Source organism: Chiloscyllium plagiosum, chromosome 18 (assembly GCF_004010195.1).
Source record: "Chiloscyllium plagiosum isolate BGI_BamShark_2017 chromosome 18, ASM401019v2, whole genome shotgun sequence".
NCBI lineage: Eukaryota > Metazoa > Chordata > Chondrichthyes > Orectolobiformes > Hemiscylliidae > Chiloscyllium > Chiloscyllium plagiosum.
In genome coordinates, this window is record NC_057727.1 from 404,039 (window position 1) to 428,053 (window position 24,015).

The 24,015-nt window shown below is 47.9% G+C and overlaps 1 protein-coding gene across 1 annotated transcript in view; it reads right to left on the minus strand.

Annotated features, from left to right (window-relative positions):
- Nucleotides 1–24,015, minus strand: part of LOC122559229 (sodium- and chloride-dependent creatine transporter 1-like) — a 107,816-nt gene that overhangs the window by 77,608 nt on the left and 6,193 nt on the right. The window contains exon 2 of the mRNA XM_043708608.1: nucleotides 11,117–11,362. Coding sequence (XP_043564543.1) covers nucleotides 11,117–11,362 — 246 coding nt within the window. The remainder of the gene's footprint in view (nucleotides 1–11,116; nucleotides 11,363–24,015) is intronic.

Here is a 24,015-nt window from a genome sequence, read left to right on the forward strand (position 1 = left end):
AACCCACCCATACCCCTACATTTACCCCTTACCTAACACTATGGGCAATTTAGTATGGCCAATTCACCTGACCCTGCACATCTTTGGACTGTGGGAGGAAACCGGAGCACCCGGAGGAAACCCACGCAGACACGGGGAGAACGTGCAAACTCCACACAGTCAGTCGCCTGAGGCGGGAATTGAACCCGGGTCTCAGGCGCTGTGAGGCAGCAGTGCTAACCACTGTGCCACCGTGCCGCACCGTTCCTGCCTCCTGAGTGTCCAATCCTTTAATAATCTTATATGTCTCAATCAGATCCCTTCTCAGTTTTCTAAACTCAAGGGTATACAAGCCCAGTCGCTCCAGTCTTTCAGCGTAATGTAGTCCCGCCATTCCAGGAATTGACCTCGTGAACCTACGCTGCACTCCCTCAATAGCCAGAATGTCTTTCCTCAAATTTGGAGACCAGAACTGCACACAGTACTCCAGGTGTTCTCTGAGTTACAGTCTGGTTAAAGGGTTTGAGCCCATTGCCTGCAATTGAACCGGTGACTTTCTGAGCAGGAGGGGAGTGGAGTGCAGAGCTCAGGCTGATTTGTCCTGGGACTCTCCAGCAGAGAGTGTCTTGTTTTGACAAAAATAGGGGTGAAATCCAGGGTGAGTGCAGGACCCTGAGCTAAAGGAGTCTCTTTGACAGAGTGGGTCAGCATCTAGAACATGTCAGTGAACCTGACCCCTGACCTCAGCCTGGACACAAATCCACCTCCCACCTCCAACCATCGCCCCCAAACGTCCAGCACCTTACTGACCATCCCTTCTGTCCCGAGACAGACTGTAACACCATCCACAGCAACGGGATCGGAGAGCAAGCTGGTCACACACGAGCTGGGATTTTAAATTAAAGTTTAAAAGCCGTTTCCGGTGGGAATTCCTGGGAATGGTGCTCAGGGAGCTTCTGCTTGTAATTGTGGAGAGATTAAGGTCAGGGATAGGGGGGTAGGATAGAGGGTACTCTGGGTGAGGATTAGAGGTCAGCTGACAGACTCTGAAGGAGATCTCCCTGTCACCACGAGCTCTCCTGCTTGTCTCAGACCAATTCAGGCTGATCCCAGGCCCTTCCTGGAAGAGTTATTACTCTCCCGAGTACACACTCCCCTCTCACAGTCACCATGACAGTGACCACTCTGGCCTCCCCTCCCCCACACCCGTCTGTCAAACAGCGTTGACCACAGGTTGGGACTGGACTGTGTAACCATCAGCAGCAAGACCGTGCTGAGGAGGCCTGCAATGGTGGGAATGAAGGGAAACCAGGAGAGTCAGAAATTCAGCTCCGACACAGAGCTTCCATGAGAGAGAGTGTGTTTGATGGTGGGACAGCGTAGAGGAAGCTTTACTCTATATCTAACTCCTGTCCTGGGAGTGTTTGCTGGGGGACAGTGCAGAATCCCTACAATGCGGGAACAGACCATTCAGCCCAACAAGTCCACACCGACCCTCCGAAGAGTAACCCACCCAGATCCGTTCCCTTACATTTACCCCTGACTAATGCACCAAACCTACACATCCCCAAACACTGTGTGTAATTTCCCACGGCCAATCCACCCTGACCTGCACATCTTTGGACTGTGGGAGGAAACCGGAGCACCCGGAGGAAACCCACGCAGACACGGGGAGGACGTTAAAGCTCCACACAGACAGTCATCCGAGGCTGGAATCGAACCTGGGTCCCTGGTGCAGTGAGGCAGCATTTCTAACCACTGAGCCACTGTGGTGCCTGTGTGGAGAGAGCTTTAACCCCATGCTATCCCTGTCCCTAACAGCTTTGCTTGGTGTTGGGGATGATGCTGGAGGAATGAGAGAGAGCTGATATTATTGGCCTTAACCCCTGATGTACTGTGTCACACACCAACCTTTGACCAATAAACACACTGTGGGTGTTGCTGGGAAAGGGAGGCAGGTTCTGCTGTGACTCATTGTCACAGAGTTGGCTGGCTAGGAAGGATTAGCAACAGAGCTCAGTCTACGTCACAGCAGTAACTAGCAGATGGTTTCACTGGTCAGGGATTAAACTGGTTTCAGGCAGCAGCAGGAAGACAGACTGAGCTCCCTTTGTCCCACCAAACCCACCATCAGCACTGGAGCATCATTAGGACAGGCATAGCACTCTCTCGCTATCCCCCAATCCCCCTCTCTCTCCCTCTCTCAGTAAGACAATGACACATTTTGACCAAGTTTATTGTAATGACAGACAGTGCAGGTCTACGGGGAAAATGGAACTAGCAAGCACATTCAGGGCCTATGCTGACAGAATCCTGTGATATCTCCTGAGGTAGATCAGTGTAAGATTGTGTTTGAGAGAATCGATGTGTTGAAGCATTTCATGATCTCTAATCTTACTGAAGGCACTATATAAATGCAAATTGTGCTATTTTTGTTTCCTGATGAAGGGCTTTTGCATGAAACGTGGTTTTTCCTGCTGCTCAGATGCTGCCTGACCTGCCGTGCTTTTCCAGACCCACATTCTCGATTCTGATCTCCAGTATTTGCAGTCCTCACTTTTGCCTATTTTTGGTGAAGTCCACATGAAAGTAAAGGATGAGGAACGATAGCACTGGGGTTAATGAGGCTTCAGGGATAGACCAGGCCCTGGCCTCTGAGCCTGTCACTTACCACTATTTAACCTCCTCTCACATAGAGTCTTAGAGATGTACAGCACGGAAACAGACCCTTCGGTCCAACCCGTCCATGCCAACCAGATATCCCAACCCAATCTAGTCACACCTGCCAGCACCCGGCCCATATCCCTCCAAACCCTTCCTATTCATATACCCATCCAAATGCCTCTTAAATGTTGCAATTGTACCAGCCTTCACCACTTCCTCTGGCAGCTCATTCCATACATGTACCACCCTCTGAGTGAAAACGTTGCCCCTTAGGTCTCTTTTATATCTTGCCTCTCTCACCCTAAACCTATGCCCTCTGGTTCTGGACTCCCCCACCCCAGTGAAAAGACTGTCTATTTACCCTATCTATACCCCTCATTATTTTATAAACCTCTATAAGGTCACCCCTCAGCCTCCAACACTCCAGGGAAAACAGCCCCAGACTGTTCAGCCTCTCCCTGTAGCTCAAATCCTCCAAACCTGGCAACATCCTTGTAAATCTTTTCTGAACCCTTTCATGTTTCACAACATCTTACATTTCTCCTCAATTTCTCTCTTGACCCTCTGGGGTCACTTTGGCTTAGTGCCCACTGTCCCAGTCTCTGCTGACATCCCGCCCAGGGCACATTCTCCCACACTGTAGGACCAGCCTCAAAAAAAGGGATTGTACATAAATTCACTAGAGTAGGTGGAACCAGCTTCCAAAGCTGAGGTAACTTGAGTATACTGGAGTAAGACAGTGAGCTGTTAGAGGGGCTTCAGATGATTAAAACATTGTAGTAGACAGGAAAAAAAAGACTTTCCCTCTCCAGACTGAGTCCAGATCATTCCAAAGGCCAGGCCAACATGCCAGCAGGAATTAGAACACTTATGGAACTGTACAAGGAAGACAGAACCTCCCCAAGAGCAGGGGACACTCAGATTTGTGTCAGTGGGGGTCAGGGCAGTAATTATTTCTGCTGATTGATTTACTAACTTTCCAAAATTGACGAGGAGGTTTCTGCTGTAACTCCAGCAGAATATCAGGGATTCCCTCCGACAAATGATGCTGTTTGTAGAGATTAGCAATATCGCTGACTGCACAATCCACAAGGTGTTGTTTTAGTGTCACATTGGAAATATCAGAGAATGTTTGATCTGAGCATTGTATAGTAAGGTCATTCACTGAACAATGTGTGATTGAACTGGCCCAGTTCAGAGTCACCTTGAGAAACTTGGCAGCCAAACAGTGAGAAAACAACTGTTTCAGCATAGATTAGTTAATAGTTTAAACTTGCAATAATCAGAGAGAGATGTAAATAGGAGGAAGAACACACACACACACCCCGCACACACACCCCCCGCACACCTGACAGCAGTAAACTGGAGATAACACAGAACAGCAAATACACAAATTAATGTAATACAGTACCAGCCAATCACCTCACCCACCTGTAGTGAATGCCAATGGATTCCTCGAATTCCTACAATGAGGAAACAGGCCATTTGGCCCAACAAGTCCAGACCCGTGCCCCTACACTATTACTCTACATTTCCCCTGACTAATGCACCTGACCTGCACATCTTTGGACTGTGGGAGGAAACCCACACAGACACGAGGAGAATGTGCAAACTCCACACAGACAGTCACCCAAGGCAGGAATTGAACCCAAGTCCCTGGCGGTGTGAGGCAGCAGTGCTAACCACTGAGCCACCGTGCCATTGGAGGAGAATGACAGATTTCTCAGCCTCCCTCAGAGATGCTAGTCCACAGGGCAGTGCCCATCTGCAATTCACAACAGATGAAACCAAGATATGAGATTCTCTCAGAGAATGTGGGCATCACTGGCAAATCTGAGATTTGTTGCCCTTGAACGGATCATCCTCTGAAATTGCCTGGGAACCAAATCAGGGTCACCACCTTAAGAGGCACATGTCAGCTGGACAGGGTAAGGATGGCAGATTTCCTTCCCTAATGAGGGTCAGTGAACCAGACGGGTTTCATAACAATCAATGATAACTTCAATCTCTCCATCAGTGATGGTGACCATGATATTTCAGTTTTCTTTTCTTGATTTCATTTAGGACGTGTGTGTCACTGGGTAGACCAAGCTGTGACCTGCTCTTGTAGCCACTGTGTTCATTTGGCAAGTCCCCCAGTCGAGTTTCTGGTCAATGGTAACCCCCAGGATATTGATAGCGAGAGACTCAGTAATGGTAACTCCACTGAATGCCAAAGGGCGGTGGTTAGATTGTCTCTAATTGGTGATGGTTATGGCCATAGCCTGGCATTTGTGTGGCATGAATGTTATTTGCCACTTGTCAGCCCAAGCCTGGAGATTGTCCAGATCTTGTTGCATTTGAACACGGACTGCTTCAGTATCTGAGGAGTCGTGAATGGTGCTGAATATTGTGCACTCATTGGTGACCATCCCCATTTCTGACCTTATGGAGGGAAGGTAATTGGTGAAGCAGCTGACGATGGTTGGGTCTAGGACACTCCCCTGAGGGACTCCTGCAGAGATGACCTGGAGCCAAGCTGACTGACCTCCACCAACCACAACCATCTCCCTATGTGGCAGGTCTGACTCCAACAAGTGGAAAGTTTGTCCCTGATACCCAATGATTGGTATTGCTCGGGTTCCTTCCTCTCCCCCCCCACCCCACCCCCCATGCCCCAGGTCTGTGACATTATTGTGCTGTCACTACATCCCTTGGACAACAACAATGTGACATTTTGTGGTCTTCAACACCAAGGTTGAAAAGGTAAACATTACAAACGGTTTTGTTGAATCCTCTCTCTGCCTCATTCCAGTTGCTGTCGGATTACAGCTGACTTTGTCAGATTGTAAAGCCTGCGATCCTGAGTCAGAGGAATACATCACCTTTGTTCCAATTTTACTCCATGACACAGTCAGGCAGCAAGCTAATGAACATGTCCTGGTGTCAGATTTTTAGACTGATGAATTCATTCTCAGGATGTGGTAGGTCCAGCCGATGCCAAGCTGCCCTTTTGGAATTATGGATGGTCGAGGCTCTGGAGTCAGGATAGAACTTTTCATTCCTCTAATGGACATTACAGACCAGATCGGGTTTTAGAAGATCCAGCTGCTTCCATGTCACATTCATAGACACAGATGTACAGCATGGAAACAGACCCTTCGGTCCAACCTGTCCATGCTGACCAGATATCCCAACCCAATCTAGTCCCACCTGCCAGCACCCAGCCCATATCCCTCTAAATCCTTCCTATTCATATACCCATCCAAATGCCTTTTAAATGCTGTAATTGTACCAGCCTCCACCATTTCCTCTGGCAGCTCATTCCATACACATACCACCCTCTGTGTGAAAATGTTGCCCCTAAGGTCCCTTTTATATATTTCCCCTCTCACCCCAAACCTGTGCCCTTTAGTTCTGGTCTCTCCTATTCTGGGGAAAAAACTTTGTCTATTTATCCTATCCATGCCCCTCAATTTTGTAAACCTCTATAAGGTCACCCTTCAGCCTCCGACACTCCAGGGAAAACAGCCCCAGCCTGTTCAGCCTCTCCCTGTAGCTCAAACCCTCCAACCCTGGCAACATCTTTGGAAATCTTTTCTGAATCCTTTCAAGTTTCACAACATCCTTCCTATAGGAGGGAGACCAGAATTGCACGCAATATTCCAACAGTGGGCTAACCAACGAGCTGTACTCAATGCACTGACCAATAAAGGAAAACATACCAATTTAAAAGGGACTTTGGAGGAGGCGGGAGGTAAATTTTTCACAGAGTGGTGCATTAATGGAACACGTTGCCAGAGGAAGTGGTAGATTCAGGTACAGTTACAACATTTAAAAGACAGGTACATGGATAGGAAGGGTTTACAGAGAGATGGGCTAAATGTTAGCAAATAGGACTAGAATTGTTTAGGATGTCTGGTTGGCATGGACGGGTTTGACCGAAGGGTCTGTTTCTGTGCTGTACAGCTCTATGAATCTATGACTCTCGGGCAGTTGCATCGAGTCCAAATAAATTTGAGGGACAGCAAAGAATTTCCCCTGGTGTCCTCACTAATACTTATCCCGAGCCAACATGGAATCAGATTATCCAGTTATTGTCATAGAGTTATTTTTGGGATCTTGCTGTGCATAAATCTGGCTGCTGGGGTCTCCCACCTTCTACAGTGATGACAATTGTACCAATATTTCGCTGGCTATGGGATATCCTGCTGTTGCGAAAGGCTGTCTGGGTAGTGTCCCTGCCTCTGCGTTCCAGGGCTCCAGGTCTTGATGGTCAAGAAAGAAGTTGAAATAGTCCATTCAGCCCATCGAGTTTGCTGCACCATTCAGTGAGATGGTGGCTGAGCTGATAATCCTCAACTCCACTTTCCTGCCTTGTCCCCATAACCCTTCATTCCTTCCCTCATTAATGGGTGTGTTTGAAATACAGTCAAACAGATCAAGCAACAATTCTAAATCCTTCCAAAACACACCAATGGCAGACTGTCAGACAGGAGAGATCAATGGTCAGTCCTGTGCTGGAGACAATGTTTACTCTTTGATATCAGGGTCCACAGCTCCATGTGGGAAAGGTTAATGTTGTCACCATAACTCCCAGCTCCTTGTTAACTGGACAGCCAATATGGATCAGACCAGTACAAACAGAGCCACAGCGATGTGGCTGGTGCTGTGCAAGGTGAGAGCTGCTTTCTCACTCTTCGTGAGACAGAGAGAGAGAGAAAGAGAGAGAGAGAGAAAGAGAGACAGACAGAGAGAAAGAGAGACAGACAGAGAGAGAGAGACAGACAGAGAGAGAGAGAGACAGAGAGAGAGAGAGACAGAGAGAGATGAATGTGAACCAACAACTATAATCAATTCCAAGCTGCCGTTTCTTAACTAAACACCTTCTGACCACAACTCGATAAAAATGCTGTTCTAACAACACAAATATTAAAGGTTACATTAACTTAATGTCTCAGATTTCATGCAGATGGTCTTCTCATCTCCCTTCAACCTTCTCTCCTTGTCTTCCCAACTTTGCTGTGTTCTTCCTTTTTACTTTGAGTATTTTTTTCACTGGAAAATGTAGCCTTTGCTAGATAGTGCCGTCTGGTTACTTTTAGAACTTTTCATATGAGATGGACAGTGAGCTCTCTCGGTGTATGGCAGTTTGTGTGACAGGTTTTCAACATCGCTGCGTTTTTATACCTCCAACACGATTCCCTCTCATTCGTTGGATGTCATCAATACAATAAATTCAATTGGAATTAAGTATTGTGGAAATAATTTAAATTGATTGGTTGAGTTTGAAGTATTATCTAAAACAGCAACCAAAGTTCAGGAGATTATTTAGCAGCCAATTGTTCCAAATATCTACTTATGAACAGCCCGTCTCTTGTACTTCGTCTCTTTGGACTTAAGAATGATATATAGATAGATAGAGAGATAGACAGACAGACAGATAGACAGACAGATAGATAGACAGATAGATAGACAGATAGATAGATAACTAGATAGATAGATAGATAGATAGATAGATAGATAGATAGATAGATAGATAGATAGAAGACAGACAGACAGAGAGAGACAGACAGAGAGAGACAGACAGAGAGAGACAGACAGACAGAGAGACAGATAGACAGAGAGACAGATAGACAGACAGAGAGAGAGACACAGACTGTGGGTCAGCTATACCCTTGAGCAGAGAGCTGAATAATTCTGATAAAATCCCCACTTAGTGAAACCCCAACAATCAGAATGGAGCTGAAAGTCAAACCTCTATTTTCAAATGAATATAGGCCAGATTCTCCACCTTCCGCGATGCAGTATCCATTCCCAACATTTAAATGGTCCTTAGTGGCACATTACTGCTGAATGTCCCAAATAAACAAAGATCAATGGGGGTCTCTTACAGAGAGAGACAGGAGAATTTCAAAAGGAAACCCAGAGAAATTCACCAAAAACTTTGCATCTGTCGTACACAGAAATAGAGAACAGGAGCAGCAAGAGGCTACTTGGCCCTTTGTGCCTGCTTCCCCATTCATTATGATTATTGCTAATTGATTATGGTAATGGCTTCGTGCTATTAACTCAAGACTATTAATCCAGAGACCCAGGTAACACTGAGGACTGGGGTTCAAATCCTGCCCACAGCAGATGGCATGAAGAGTCTAATAATGACCATGAAGCCGTTGTTGTAAAAGTCCATCTGGTTCACTGATCTCCTTCAGGGAAGGAAATCTACCATCCTTACCTGGTCTGGGCCTATATGTGACTCCAGACCCACAGCAACGTGGTTAACTCTGAACTGCCCTCTGGGAAATAAATTAGGTGGGGACTGCAGATGCTGGAGATCAGAATTGAGAGTGTGTTGCTGGAAAAGCACAGCCGGTTGGGTAGCGTCCGAGGAGCAGGAGAATCGACATTTTGGGCATAAGCTCGTACATTCCTGATGAAGGGCCTGTGCTCGAAACGTTGACTCTCCTGCTCCTCGGATGCTGCCCGACCGGCTGTGCTTTTCCAGCACATTCTCGACTCTGGGCAGTAAATGCTGACCTAGCCAGAGACACCCCACATCTAACAAATGAAAATAAAGGTCCCCATATTCTCCTCAAAACTTTGAAGCCCAAGAACTATATCTACCTGCTTTTTGAAAACATTCACATTTTGGATTCAACTGCTTTCTGTGGTGGAGTTGTTCCACAGGCTCCCAGCTCTATTTCTTTGCTTTTTGCCAAGATTCTGTACCTAAGTACCTCTGTACCAAAGATCATGCTGTAGAAGGCAACTTGTAAACTTTTCACTGTATTCATGTGAGTACATCTGACAATAAATTAATTCCATGCAACTCAATTCATCTCGGTTCTAACTGACCTACACGGTACCCTTCAACTCTAACCCTGGTTCTGGATTCCCCAGTAACTGGGAACATCCTTCCTGCATTATCCTTGTCTAATCCGGTTAGAATTTTATAGGTTTCTGAGATTTTCTCTCATCTTTTTAAACTCCCAGTGAATAGAATTCTAACTGATCTCTTCATTCGTCAGCCCCACCATCCCAGGAATCAGTCTGGGAAGCTGCATTCCTCTTATAGTAAAAAAAACATCCTTCCTCAGATAAGGAGACCGTAACGGCACAGCGTATTCCCGGGATGGTCTCACTAAGACCCTGTGTGATTGCAGTGAGACATCCCTGTTCCTGTACTCTGACCCTCTCATTCTGAAGGTCACCTCACCATTTACCTTCCTCGCTGCCTGCTGCACCCACACGCTATCTTTCAGCGACGGGTGTACCAGGGTGCCCAGGTCTCACTGCACCCCGCCCCTTTCTCAGTCGATTACCACTCAGATAATAATCTGCCTTCCTGTTCTTGCTCCCAAAGTGGCTAACCCCACATTGATCCACATTAAACTGCATCTGCCATGCATTAACCCACTCCCTCAGCCTGTCCCCATTACACTGAAACATCTCTGCATCCTCCTCATAGCTCACCCTCCCACCCAGCTTTGTGTTACCTGGAAACCTGGGGATAGTACAGTCAGTTCCTCATCCAAATCATGACTATATCGTGTGAATAGCTGGGGCCCTAGCACTGACCCCTGCAGTATCCCATTACTCACTGCCTGCCCCTTGGAAGAAGAACACCTGTTCATTCCTAGTCTTTGTTTCCTGTCCATCAGCCAGCTCTCTATTTATCTATCTCAATACACTACCCACAATCCCATGCATTTTCATTTAATTAAGGGGGCAGATTATCACCACCTTGTCCGGGGCAACTAGGGATGGGTAATAAATACTGGGACAGCCAGCAATGTCCCCGTGGCATGAATGAGTAAGTAGCTGGAGTTTGTTCCCTAGGTGCTCGGTACTCTGATCTTTGGACATCAAGTACACTCAGGCACTGGAGATAATTCTGGTGTTTTTTGATAGAAGCTGGGACTGAATCCAGAGATTTTCCAGATAATCCAGTACCCCATTTCCTGTTCACACTGATCTACGGTGAGTCAACAGCAAGGGAAAACTGACAGAGACAAAGATTCACTTCTTGGAAGGAGGCCGTTCAGCCCATTGAGACTGTACTGTTTATCTAGTCTAATCCCCACCTCCCCAACCACTTCTTGGTCAATATCACTGTTGTGAATGTCACTATCCAAACATGGAGGGTTCTGCATCACTTACTCTCTCAATAAGTTCTGTGTCTGGTACAGGGTGAAACAATTATTCCTCAAATCTCCTCGCAACCTTCAAGCAAATCCTTCAAATCCCTGCCCATATTTATTGACCTCTCTGTAAAGGGGAACAAACCCATTGGATCCTCTGTCCAAGTCCCTCAGAATCAAAGCCACTCAATCAAGTCTCCGTCAGCCTCCTCTGTTCCCGTGAGATCAGTGTCTCCTTATGACTGTTCCCCCTCCCAGCAACATCCTCACAAATCCTCTCCAGCACAAACATTGCCATGGAACAGGGATTGGGATGGAATTACATTGTCTGGGATTTGACACAGTGTACTCACCACCTCCATTTTTATAACACAGGTAGGGAAATCGCCAAACATTACCCAGTCCCACAGCAAACCCTACACAGGACATGATGAAATCCATCTGACGAGTCCATGTCTCTCGCTCCGACCCTGGATCCTTGACACAACCGTTTGTGACAACGAGAGGAGTCAATACGGATTTATCTTCCTGACCAGACTCAGGGTCACCAGCCAGTTCAGTGCTTTCACTTTCAGGGGCACGGGAACAGCCAATTCCACCTGGAAAACAGACACAAGGAGATGATGGATCCACATTATTCCAGCACCAGTCACAGCGACACCAGCTTTCAGTTTCCAAGCAAAATAAGGCGTTTTCTAAAGGGTACATACCCCTGAATGTAGTGAATAAAAAACCCAAGTTATACACACAAAAATTGGACAATGCGGCGCTCCCTCAGCACTGACCCTCCGACAGTGTGGTGCTCCCTCATCACTGACCCTCCGACAGTGCGGCACTCCCTCATCACTGACCCTCCAACAGTGTGGTGCTCCCTCATCACTGACCCTCCGACAGTGTGGTGCTCCCTCATCACTGACCCTCCGACAGTGTGGTGCAGCACTCCCTCAGCACTGACCCTCCGACAGTGCGGCACTCCCTCAGCACTGACCCTGCCTGAATACTGATTAATTACTTTGCATCCCGGGACATTTATTGCAGTGGGAGAGAATGGTGATGTGATTGGACCAGTTGTTGAGCACCCCCCCGCCCTTCCCTCCTGCCCCCTCACTGCAGATGGTAGCTTTTGAAATTAGTAAAAATCTGGAAATAAAAGCTAATGTAGGAGGCTAGTGATAGAAAAGGGCTTTTCAGGCTGGAAATCTGTGACTGCTGGTGTTCCACAGGGATCCATACTGGAGCCTCTGCTGTCTGACATATACATAAATGACTTGGATGAAAATGTAGTTGGGTGTGTTCATAAGTTCGCAGATGATACAAAATGTGGAGTTGTGCATAGTCTATAAGGTAGTCAAAAGATACAGCGGGATATAGATCAGTTGTAGATATTAGATTAGATTACATTACAGTGTGGAAACAGGCCCTTCGGCCCAACAAGTCCACACCGACCCGCCGAAGCGCAACCCACCCATACCCCTACATTTACCCCTTACCTAATACTACGGGCAATTTAGCATGGCCAATTCACCTGACCTGCACATCTTTGGACTGTGGGAGGAAACCGGAGCACCCGGAGGAAACCCACACAGACACGGGGAGAACGTGCAAACTCCACACAGTCAGTCGCCTGAGGCAGGAATTGAACCCGGGTCTCAGGCGCTGTGAGGCAGCAGTGCTAACCACTGTGCCACCATGCCACCCATATGGGCGGAGAAATGGCAGATGGAGTTTAATCTGTGAGAGTACTGTACTTTAGATGATCAATTATTAAGCAAGAGTATACAATTAATGATTAGATAGATTAGATTAGATTCCCTAGTGTGGAAACAGCCCTTCGGCCCAACAAGTCCACACTGACCCTCCGAAGAGTAACTCAACCAGACCCACTTCCCTCTGACTAATGCACCTAACACTATGGACAATTTAGCATGGCTAATTCACCTGACCTGCACATCTTTGGATTGTGGGAGGAAACTAGAACACCCGGAGGAAACCCACGCAAAATGTGCAAACTCTACACAGACAGTTGCCTGAGTCTGAAATTGAACTGGGACCCTGGTGTTGTGAGGCAGCAGTGCTAACCACTGAGCCACCATACCACCCATGCAGGGCTCTGAATAGCTTTATGTACAGGGGAATCTTGGGGTTCAAGTCCATAGCTCCCTGAAAGTGGCTACACAAGCAGATAGGGTGGTAACGAAGGTGTACGGCATGCTTGTCTTTATTGGTTGGGAAATGGAGTACTAGAGTCAGGATATCATGTTTATCAGAATATGCAGTCTACAACGTTATGAGATACAAAGATAGGGTTGATGGTCAGAACCTTTTTCCCAGAGTTGAAATGTCTAAAACTATGGGGAATGCATTTATGATGAGAGGGGGATAGTTCAAAGGAGATGTGAGGGGCAGGTTGCTTTTAAGCACAGAGTGGGAGGAGTCTGGAACACGTTGCCAGGTGAGGTGATGGTGGAGGTAGGTGTGGCCAGGTGAGGTGATGGTGGAGGTAGGTGTGGCCAGGTGAGGTGATGGTGGTGGTAGATACGATACGGCTGTTGGACGGACTTCTGAATATTGCCCTTGGAGGGATGTGGGCCAAGAGCGGGCAGAAGGGGTTAAATTCATTTCATCTTGGGCTGAAGGGCCTGTTCCTGTGCTATACTGTTTTATGTTCTAATGGCGACCAGATAGTTATCATAAAACCCATCTGGTTTACTCCTGTCCTTCAGGGATGGAAACTGCCATCCTTACCTGGTCTGGCCTACATGTGACTCCAGACCCACAGCAATGGGGTTGGCTCAGCACCACGCTGGGCAACGCAGAGATCCCATTAATGAACAAACCTAAATCCCGTACTGCGGCGGTGATTCAACTGGCCGAAAGATGCGTAAAACAGATTTCAAACCCCAATTTGGCATGTCTGGAAGTTTGAATTCAGTTTTAGAAGAATCTAGAAATAGTAATCAGGTCTTAGTCAAAGTGAAGATAAATCTCCCAATTCTGCACAGATGATGGTGGGAGGATAGTCAAAGATTGGACAGAATATAAAAAACCCAGCAAAGAACAATTAAAGATTATTAATGAGGGGAAAATTAGAGTCCAAGAGAAAGTTAGTTAAATGTATAAAAACAGGTAAACTTTGTCAGATATCTAACCAAAAACAAAAAGAGTTAATAAAGTAGGTGACAGTCCCATAGAAAAGGAGTCTGGGAATTAGTAATGCAGAGTATGGAGGTGGCAGATTAATTGAACAGATATGTTGCATCGGTCTTCAGTACAGATGATACTATCATCATCATTGGTCCCTCGCAGGGAAGGATGACTCTTTCCCATTCTCAGGGGGAGTCTGTAGATGACTGTACAGACCGATGGTGGACAGGCAGGAGGCTGGAAGAACATGGCAAGCCAGGCAGAATCAGGTGGTGAAGAAGTCAACGTTTCGGGTATAACCCTTCTACAGGACTGGGGGGGTGGGTGTGGGGGAACTGCAGAAAAAGGGGGTGACTGGGCCAGGGTGGTAAAGTGGGGATAGGTGAAGAGGTGGAGGGTATGACCTGGTTGGTCAATGGGAGGAATGGATCTGGTTGGTGGCAGGGAGCAGAGGCAGGGAGGGGGATGGGAAGGGAGGTTATTTGAAATTGGAGAACTCAATGTTGAGTCCTCCAGGCTGTAGGCTGCCCAGGCGGAAGATGAGGCGTTGTTACTCCAATTTACGCTGTGGTTCATTGTGGCAATGGAGGAGGCCAAGGATGGTCCTGTCGGAGAGGGAGTGGGAAGGGGAATTGAAATGGGCGGTGACAGGGAGGTCTGGTCAGCCCCTGTGGGCCCGGCTGAAAGGTACCGGGGGTTCGGGGGAGGGGTGGCGTGAACCAAGGTCTGTCGAAGGGAACGGTCCTTGTGGAAGGGCGAGACGGGTGGAGAGGGGAAGACGTTCTTGGTGGTGGGGTCTAGTTGGAGTTTGCACAAGTGTTTAAGATGATGCATTGGCTGCAGAGACTGGTGGGTGGTAGGTGAGGACAAGGGGGACTCTGTCTTTATTGTTAAACAGAGTCAGTGCCCTAAACTGAGGAGGACTCTGTCTTCCTTATGTTTGGCGGCGGAGGGGGTTTAGAGCAGTGGAACAGGCAGTGGAGGACTGTCTGCATGACAGAGGGAGGAACAGTGCGTTGTTCAAAATAGATGAACATCCAGGATGCTTGTGAATGGAAGGTCTCCTTGTCCGAGCAGATGTGGCAGAGACGGAGGAATTGGGAGAATGGGATGGGGTTCTTGCAGGATACTGGGTGGGAGGAGGTGTAGTCCAGGTTTTATGGGAGTCTGTGGGTTTGTAGTAAACATCTATCTGTCATCATGAGACTGTTGCTGCAGATGGAAATGGTGAGGTCAAGAAAGGGGAGAGAGGTGTCCGAGATGGATGAAGTGAATTGGAGGGTGGGGTGGGAGTTGTGGGTGAAGTCGATGAACAGCTCCAGTTCAGCCTGGTGCAGGACGCTGCATCGATTTGTGGGTGAAGTCGATGAACAGCTCCAGTTCAGCCTGGGTGCAGGATGCTGCATCGATGCAGTCATCGATGTAACAGCGGAAGAATTGGGGCACAGTGCCTGGGTAGGTACTGAACAGGGACTGTCCGATATAACCAAAGAGGCGGGCGTAGCTGGGGCCCAACTAGCTGCCCATGGCCACCCCCTGGATTTGGAGGAAATGGGAGGAGTTGAGGATGAGGACCAGTTTGGCGAGGCAGAGGAGGGTATTGGGGGAAGGGGCTGGATGGGTCTGTTGGAGAAATTGAGGCGGCCGATATCACGTCATCAGTTAGCAACAAAGAGGTCTAGGGCAGGTAGAAGGCTTGCTGGGGGTGACCAAATGAGGAGGAAGGTCAGAGGGTGAAGAAGGGGTCCTCGGAGGGTTTGGGAGTTTTTGTCAAAGAAGAAAGTGAGGAGGTGGGGGTGGAGGAAAGAGGAGCTCCACGTCGTGATGGGTGTGAAATTTGTTGAGGTGGGGGCGGAGGGACACGAACATGAGGACCGACTGGTGGGGCTACTGCAGGCTCTGTAACGCTCAGGGCAGGTGGTGGCCATGGGCACGGGGGTGGGTGGGGGGTGGGTGGGGCAGCACACTCCTTATGCTGGTTTACCTCCAGCTTCCGCTCTTTCACAATGGCAAGTCTCGAGGTGCTCAATGCCTCCCCCACTTTGGAGAGTCTTGAGCCACTGATTCCCAGGTGTCTTTGGGAATGTCACACTTGAGGGTATCCCTGAATATTCCTGTGTCTACCTGGGGCTCACCTGCCAACTCGGAGCTGGGAGTACAGCACTTGCGCATGTCAGTCACGTGGACCCCACTGGAGTGGAGCTAACTTACAGAATCAGAGCGAAAGTATTCAAACCTCTGCCACTTTCAAAGTCACCCCAACCAGTGGCATCAAGCTGCAGTACACAGATAATGCTGGTGTACGTGCAATCTCAGAGTGCACTCCAGACCAGTGTCAGCACCTTTACACAGGCATGAGAACGAATAGGTCTCACCCTAAACACCCACAAGATAAAGATCCTCCACCAAGCTGGAGTGCCATTGTGGAGCAAACCCCCCCACCCCCAGCCGATCATCAGGGTCCATGGGGGAGACCTTGGAGAAGATCCATAGCGGAGCAGTTATTGATGAAGGGAGCCAGCACTCCCCATAGTGTCTGTGCAGCCTTCAGCTGCCTGAGGGAAAGGGTGTTTGAGGTCAACACCATCAGATCCAACACCAATATCATGGTTTACACAGCGATGGTACAAACATCCCCAAAAGAATTGAAAATCAGGAATTGAAAGAGAGGGAGGAACTGAAGGAAAGTACAATTACCAGGGAAATAGTAAATTATTGGAAATAGGAGATGGAAGTCCCCAGATCCTGATGGATTTCATCCAAGAGCTTTAAGTAGCTAGAGGGATAGTTGATGCATTAGTTTTAATTTTGCAAAACCCATTAGACTCGGGGAAGATTCCTTTTCATTGGAAAATGGCTAATATAACCCCCTTATTCAACCAGGATGGACGCAGAAAGCAGAAACTACAGCCATGTAGCTTCACATCTGTCAAAGGGAAAACATTAATGTGATTACCAAAGACATTCTAACAGGGGCACTTCGATAAATTCAAGATCATCAGACAGAGCCAACATGGTTTAGTGGAACCCTGTGTAGAGGCAGCTTATATTGTAGATAAAGGAGGTATTTTATGTCAAGTTCCAGAAGATACTTGATAAGGTGCCCCACCAAATAGGTTCGTGGGGTCATATAAAGGTGAAGTCATCTCAGGGCTGTGCTCAGAGAGAAAGAGCGAGTGAGAACACAGTACTGGTTTAACCAGAGAGTCACTGTGCCTCAGGTAACGGGAGAGATGACGGAGGAGAGTCTCAGACTGCTACATGAATTGCAGCCACACTGTTCACAAACCAACCGTCCAGCCAACTGAACTAACCGAGCACCTTGTGGGGTACGTTCACTGATGACCCAAAGATAGGCAGAAGAGTGAGTTTTGGAGAGGCTACAAAGGGATACAGCCAGGTTAACGGAATGGGCAAAGGTGTCACAAATGGAGGGTGATGTGGAAAAATGTGCTCTTGCCCATCTGGGCAGAAAGAAAAAGACAAGCCAATGATATAAACGAGGAGAGGTGTCAGAGGGATCTGGGTGCCCTAGTGCAAGAATCACAGAAGGTTAGTCTGCAGGGACAGCAAGTAATCAGGAAAGCTAGTAGAACATGATGGCTTATCGTGAGGGGACTTGCATGCAAGAGGAGGGGATAATGCTTCAGTTGTACAGGATATTGGTGAGGCCATATCTGGAATACGGTGGACAGGACTGGTCACTGTATTTACAGAAGAATGTTAATGTGTTGGAAGCAGATCAGAGAATGTTTCCTCAACTAACAGCTGGAAAAAGCAAGTTGCCTTATGAGAAGAGGCCGGCTCTGTATCGTAGGCATGGACTTAATGAGCAGAATGGTTCCTGCTGTGCTGCAATGTCAGTGGGTGTATGCTTACATTTAGAAAGTGCTTTTGTTATAGAGACACATTCCAACACACTACAGAGAAATATAATCAGACAAGAATTAATATCAAGTGAAAGGAACAGCTAGGAGGCCTAACAAAAGCTTGGTCAAAAGAGGGAACTTATAACGTTAGAGGAGGAACGAGCAGAGACTTGACTCCGACCCAGGAACTCACAGTGGGATGGAGGAAGTGGAGGATACACAAAAGACATGGATTGGAGGAACTGTAGACGAATGAGACAATTGATAAATCTACCCAGCAGCCACTAAGTTTTGGTCCCCATAACCAGAGACAGGAGCAGGCCATCCAACAGCTCTCCATGAAGGTGGAACCTCAGGCAGCAAAACAAACAGAGGATAGGCAAGAACTAGCTGTCTGTGATCAGCAAGTTCTGACCAGGTTAGTACAAGGAAACGACTCAGTGGGAGGGCCCTAGCAACCAAAATGCTGCTCTTAGTTCCTGGCAGTTACCAGAGTAATCTCAGGTCAGTCAAACCAAATCCAGCACAAACCAGCAAGAGCTGCTGTCTGCCTCAAGCAACTGTATTATTTAATTAAAATCACAAACTGGAACAGATTGCTCAGGCAGTGCCAGGATGCTATCTGTGTCAGGATGAGAAACCATTCCACTCGTTCTGACTCCAGTGAAAACACAAATCAAATTAACCGGCTCCTGTTATCCTTGTTGCTAGGGCGGCCATTTTCTAGTCAGGCCTCCAGAATATCCAGCGTGCCCAATACTGCGGCCACTAGATTTATTCACTTCGAAACATACAATTACTAAAACTGTTCAGGAAATGAATGCAGTGGATTCTGTTTAGGAACCATGAAGACTGAATTAAATAGAGTTGCTCCTGACCAATCCAGTGTCAAAGCATTGAGAGCAGAGTCATTGCTGCTCACACACCACATTCCAAAATGTCACATTGTCTTTTCCGTGTCACTTTGATCACATTCTCTCCTTCAATCAATCTGAACCAAATTCTAACTCGATAGCAACAACAAAATATGCAAATTCCACAAAGTAAAGTAATTCCAGGGTGTTATCAATGGGATCATCAAAACCAGACATTTGACTCCTGAAGGGCTTCAAAAAGGAGAAAAATAACTTTTACATTTCCCTGGTACCTTTCAGAGTCAGATATCACACTGCGCTTCCAGCCAATGGAGTATTAGTCACTGTGGTAACATGGAAACTGCAACAGCTGTTAGTAAGATCCCACAAACAGGATTGTGATCCATGACAAGATAATTGATCTTGTTACACTCACTGAGGGATCATTATTAGTCAGGAGGTTGGGAATAACTGCCCAGCTCTCTTCAAAATAATCCGATGGAAAATTTCAAATTCAACAGAAAGGGAACCCACAGAGCCTCAGTTTAACATCTCATCCAAAAAACAGCGACTCCCTCAGCACTGCCCTCCCCCACAAAGCCCAGGAGCAGTGGAAACCTGACACAGCTTCATCAATGTAAGTTCAGGCTGCTGTGGTGGGGGGTTCTTTTGGTGGGGATGGAGTCAGGGAATATTATGGAATCAAACCAGTTAAGTGAAACCAGATCCTAATAATACATAATCTAACTGAATACTGGGAGAGGCCTGAGGGGCTGAATGGCCTCTTTGTTCCTGAGAATTTTGACCATCTGCTGCCCCCTGTGGGGCCTACAGGCTCAGCTGGCACTGCTCTGGGGTAGTGGGAGGGGTGGGAGGGGGAAGGTGGTGTGGGGAGGAGCAGGGAGGGGGAGAGAGGTGGGTGGGGGAGCTCTGGGGTTTTCCAGCCTAGGGCCAGAGTGAAGCCTCTCCAGAGGGAGCTGTCCCCAAAACCCCAACCCTAACCCCCACCCTCACCCTCACCCCCCCAACCCCACCCCCGGACAGCACAGGGTTGGTCCACCAGAGGACCTGCATCCACACAATGGGCTGAACGGCCTCGTGTGCCCTAGCTGCTGTAAGTTTCTGCGAGAGGTGAACAGTGACCGAGGTGCAGTATGAATCAGGAAGAGAAACAGCACTGCAGTGTAGATCACATGAAACGCACTGACGTCCCTGTCATTGCTGTAATATCCCAGAGGGGAGCTAGCACAGGGAAAGGTACAATGTCAAACTGAGAATAAAATTCCCCTCAGCGTCTTCCTGCTCACCAATCTCACAGCCAGTGGCTCAACAAAGCTATTTGATTCAAGTGTTTATAGATCAAGAGATTTCAGAACTCTCACACAAACAGACAGACACAAACATTACATGTTCACATGGAGAGAAACCCACACACAGACATAATTATACAAATCAGACGCACACAGACACACACCGAGACGTAGTTATACAGACACACTGACACACATACACTGCAGCATATTTCCAGGTAGTTTGAAGAGAGGGGACAAAGGTCAGACTGCAGCAGGAACAAGGAGCTCAATTGTGTCAGTTTGGTGCAGGCGAGCCCTGTGCAGGTGCTGAAGGTCAGAGAAGCATTGTATTACAGACCTCACTCACTCAAAGCAATGAAAATGACGCCATACACTCCCTGATGAGAGCTGATTCAGAATTAAACAGCTGCTCGGTTACGTTTCATTTCCAAAAATATTTCAAATCAGGACAACAATTCTGCTGGGACTGGAGGTGCTGCTGACTCGAGGATCACGCTCTTCCCTGTCTCCCCCTCAACAGTGGTTTCCCATGTTTCACTCGCTCCCTCTACATTTCTCATTCCCCTCATTGCCTGTGTTTTATGCCTCTCGGTGTTTCTCTCCCTCTCCATTTCTGTTTTACGTTTCTTCTCTCCCTCTCTCTTCCCCCACCCCCTCCTGTCTGTCTGTTTGTGAATGATGGAAATATCAGAATGATGTCTGTGTCTCACTGTACGCCTGTGTCACTGTGTCCAGCCTCCCTGCAGCATTCCTTATTTAATTCATGATTCAAAGGGACAGTGGGACAGAGGCAGACAACAGAACTCAGGATTAGATAGAAGCAGCCAGTCATTCTGAGTCTCAACCAGGGAATGGAGCACACCACAGGGAATTATCATTACATAGAATCCAGATCTCTCCCAAATATTCATGTCCTCAGACCAATCATCATCTCTGGCACTCTCTGTTCTCTGTCTCTCCTTGTTCTCTTTTAGTTTCAATTTCTCCTTTGTCACTTTCTGCCCCTTTCATTTTTCACTCAGACCCTTCCCATTGCTTCTGCTCTCTTTCCAATTCCCTCGCCCTCCTCTCTCAAAATTAAAACAAAAAAAGTTTCCTTGTTAGAAAAAAAGGGATTACTGGATGAAATGATAGAGCATTACAGGCAGACTTGGCTGGGAGTGTTCCCTATTCACTGTACTGCATGTGTGAACAAAGACATTGGAATAACTCTGTCTCTAGGAAGTCCTGAGGTGCTTCTATCGAGATGAGACAGTCAGTCTCTATTTGGCTTCTCTCTGAGCTACTGTATCACAGGAATTCCCTGACAGATGCAATGCCATACTGTGAGCATTGAACACAGACAGACACAGTCTACTGGGAGGTTGTTGCAGGAATGTGCACAGAATTAAACCTTAAAGCAGACCCCAATACCCTCAGTAATATAGCTGCCCCCTCCTGTCAAACACACTGTCAGCAACGGGAGATCCAGGACCAGAGATATCATGCTCTGATCATTACAAACACATCAGGAGCTGATGGAGAGAGAAAAGCAGATAGAATGTAGGTGGTGCAGAGGAGAGACACAGACAGAAACACAGAGAGAGAGAGAGAGACAGAGACACACACACACAGACACAAACACACAGAGACACATACACACACAGAGACACACACAGACGCAGAGAAAAAAACAAGAGAAAGAAAAAGGCGTGTGGGGAGAGAGCGAGAGGAGACAGAAGATAAGGTTCATCCTGAATAAAAGCAAAATGAGGCAAGGAGGAGGGAAAACACTGCAACTCACACGTCAGCCACTGACGTCTCCAATGGACAATGCTTCCTGCATATAGAGGTTACTGGGAATGTCACTTTGAGAATGAAAATGCTGTGGTGATGTTGCCAATCGCATTGCAGAGTGACAGAGATCACAGAGCTCGATGACCCTCTGTGCTCAGGGGATACAGACACTCCGGGTTGGTCAATAATACAATCAAAACATTACTAAAAATCATCAATAAAACATAAACTAACAAAAATCCTCAATCAACAAACAGTTTTAACAGGAAAGGGGAGCAGTGAGAAGGAAGCAGGTTTCCACTGACCCCACCAAACGCTCCCAGGACAGGGACAGCACAGGGTTAGACACAGAGTAAAGCTCCCTCTACACTGAATCCCATCAAAAAACAAACAACCAACCAGCGTGGTAACATTAATTAAGAAATGAGCAAGGGATAAACCAGGAAACTACAGGGCAGTAAGTCTAACCTCAGTGAGGGGGAGATTATTGGAAGCAACTCTGCATTTGGAGAGACTGGGTTTCACCAAGAACAGTCAGGACACTTTTGTTAAGGAGAGGTCATTTCTGACCAACTGGATTAATTTTTCAACATGATGACCAGAGGGCAATGCAAGTCTATTTGGAGTGAGGACTGCAGATGCTGGAGATCAAAGTCAAGATTGTGGTGCTGGAAAAGCACAGCAGGTCAGGCAGCATCCGAGGAGAATCGACATTTCGGGCAAAAGCCCTTCATCAGGAATAGAGGGGAGGGGGTGCCAAGGGGGCTGAGAGATAAATGGGAGGGGGGAGCTTAAAAATGTGTTGCTGGAAAAGCACAGCAGGTCAGGCAGCATCCAAGGAGCAGGAAAATGTACGTTTTGGGCATAAGCTCTTCTTCAGGATCTGGGATGAGGTGGGGGTAAGGGGGGGGGGTGGAGATTTGGAAACTGGTGAAATCCACATTGATCCCCTGTGGTTGGAGGATCACAAGGCAGAAGGTGGGACGCTCTTCCTCCAGGAGTCAGGTGGCTAGAATTTGTCAATGGAGGGGACTCAGGACCTGCATGTCCTTAGCGGAGTGGGAGGGGGGTGGTGTTGATGTGTTCGGCCACGGGGCAGTGGGGTTGTTTGGTGCACGTGTCCCAGAGATGTTCCCTGAAATGTTTCGCAAGTTGGCGTCCTGTCTCCTCAAAGTAGAGGAGAACACATCAAGAGCAAGGGATACAGTGGATGAGGTGTGTGGAGGTGCAGGAAAATCTCTGTCGGATGTGGAATGACCCTTTGGGGCCTTGGATGGAGGTGAGGGAGCAGGTTTTATACTTCCTGTGGTGGCGAGGGAAGGTGCTGCGAGTGGAGAGTGGGTTGGTGGGGAACATGGTCTCTGCGGAACACAGATAGGGGTGGGGAGGGAAATATATCCCTAGTGGTGGGGTCTGCTTGTAGGTGGCAGAAATGGTGGAGGATGATGTGTTGTATCTGGAGGTTGGTGGGGTGGATGTTAATGACCAATTGGGGGAGGGGGGGTTGTCCTTATTGCGATTGGAGGTGTGGGGTTTGAGGGCAGAGGTTTGGGAAGTGGATGAGATGCATTGGAGGGCATCGTTAACCACTTGGGAGGGGAAATTGCAGTCCTTGAGGGAGGAGGCCGTCTGGGATGCTTTATGGTGGAACTGGTCCTCCTGGGAGCAGATGCGACAGAGGCGGAGGAATTGGGATGTCGCGATGTGTGTTGAATTCATCGATCCAGGAACAGTGGGGGATGAAGATGAGGCCTCTACTGAGGACTCAGTCAGGGAGAGGTCCGGGGTGGGGTTGAGGGGGTGGGGTGTGAATACACGGCAGAGCTGGGAGCTAGGACCTGGAACCTGGAGTGGGGCTAGAGACTGTTTCTGGAGTGAGTGTGGTTATGGGGTCATGAGTGATGTTCACTATGGAGGTCAGGGGTCGTGGGAGGGGTCGGTGGGGAGGCAGTGCATTTGTTGGCATCTGCAGGAGCAGAAGTGAACGAACAGGTGATGCTCACCATGTTGGTGGTGTTCCGGTGAGTGATGTTGGTGGGAGTGGGAGTGACATGCCGGTAGTCTTTGCTGCAGTTTCAGCAGTAGTTTCAGCTCCGCTTCTCCTCCGCTACAACAATGATTGTATCGGCACCTCCTCGTGCTCCCAACTTCAACATCTTTCACTCCGACCTCAAGTTCACCTGGACCATCTCAGACACCTCCCTCCCCTTCCTGGACCTCTCCATCTCCAGCGATCAATTAACCATGGACATCAGCTACAAACCCACCGACTCCCACAGCTACCCGGACAACACCT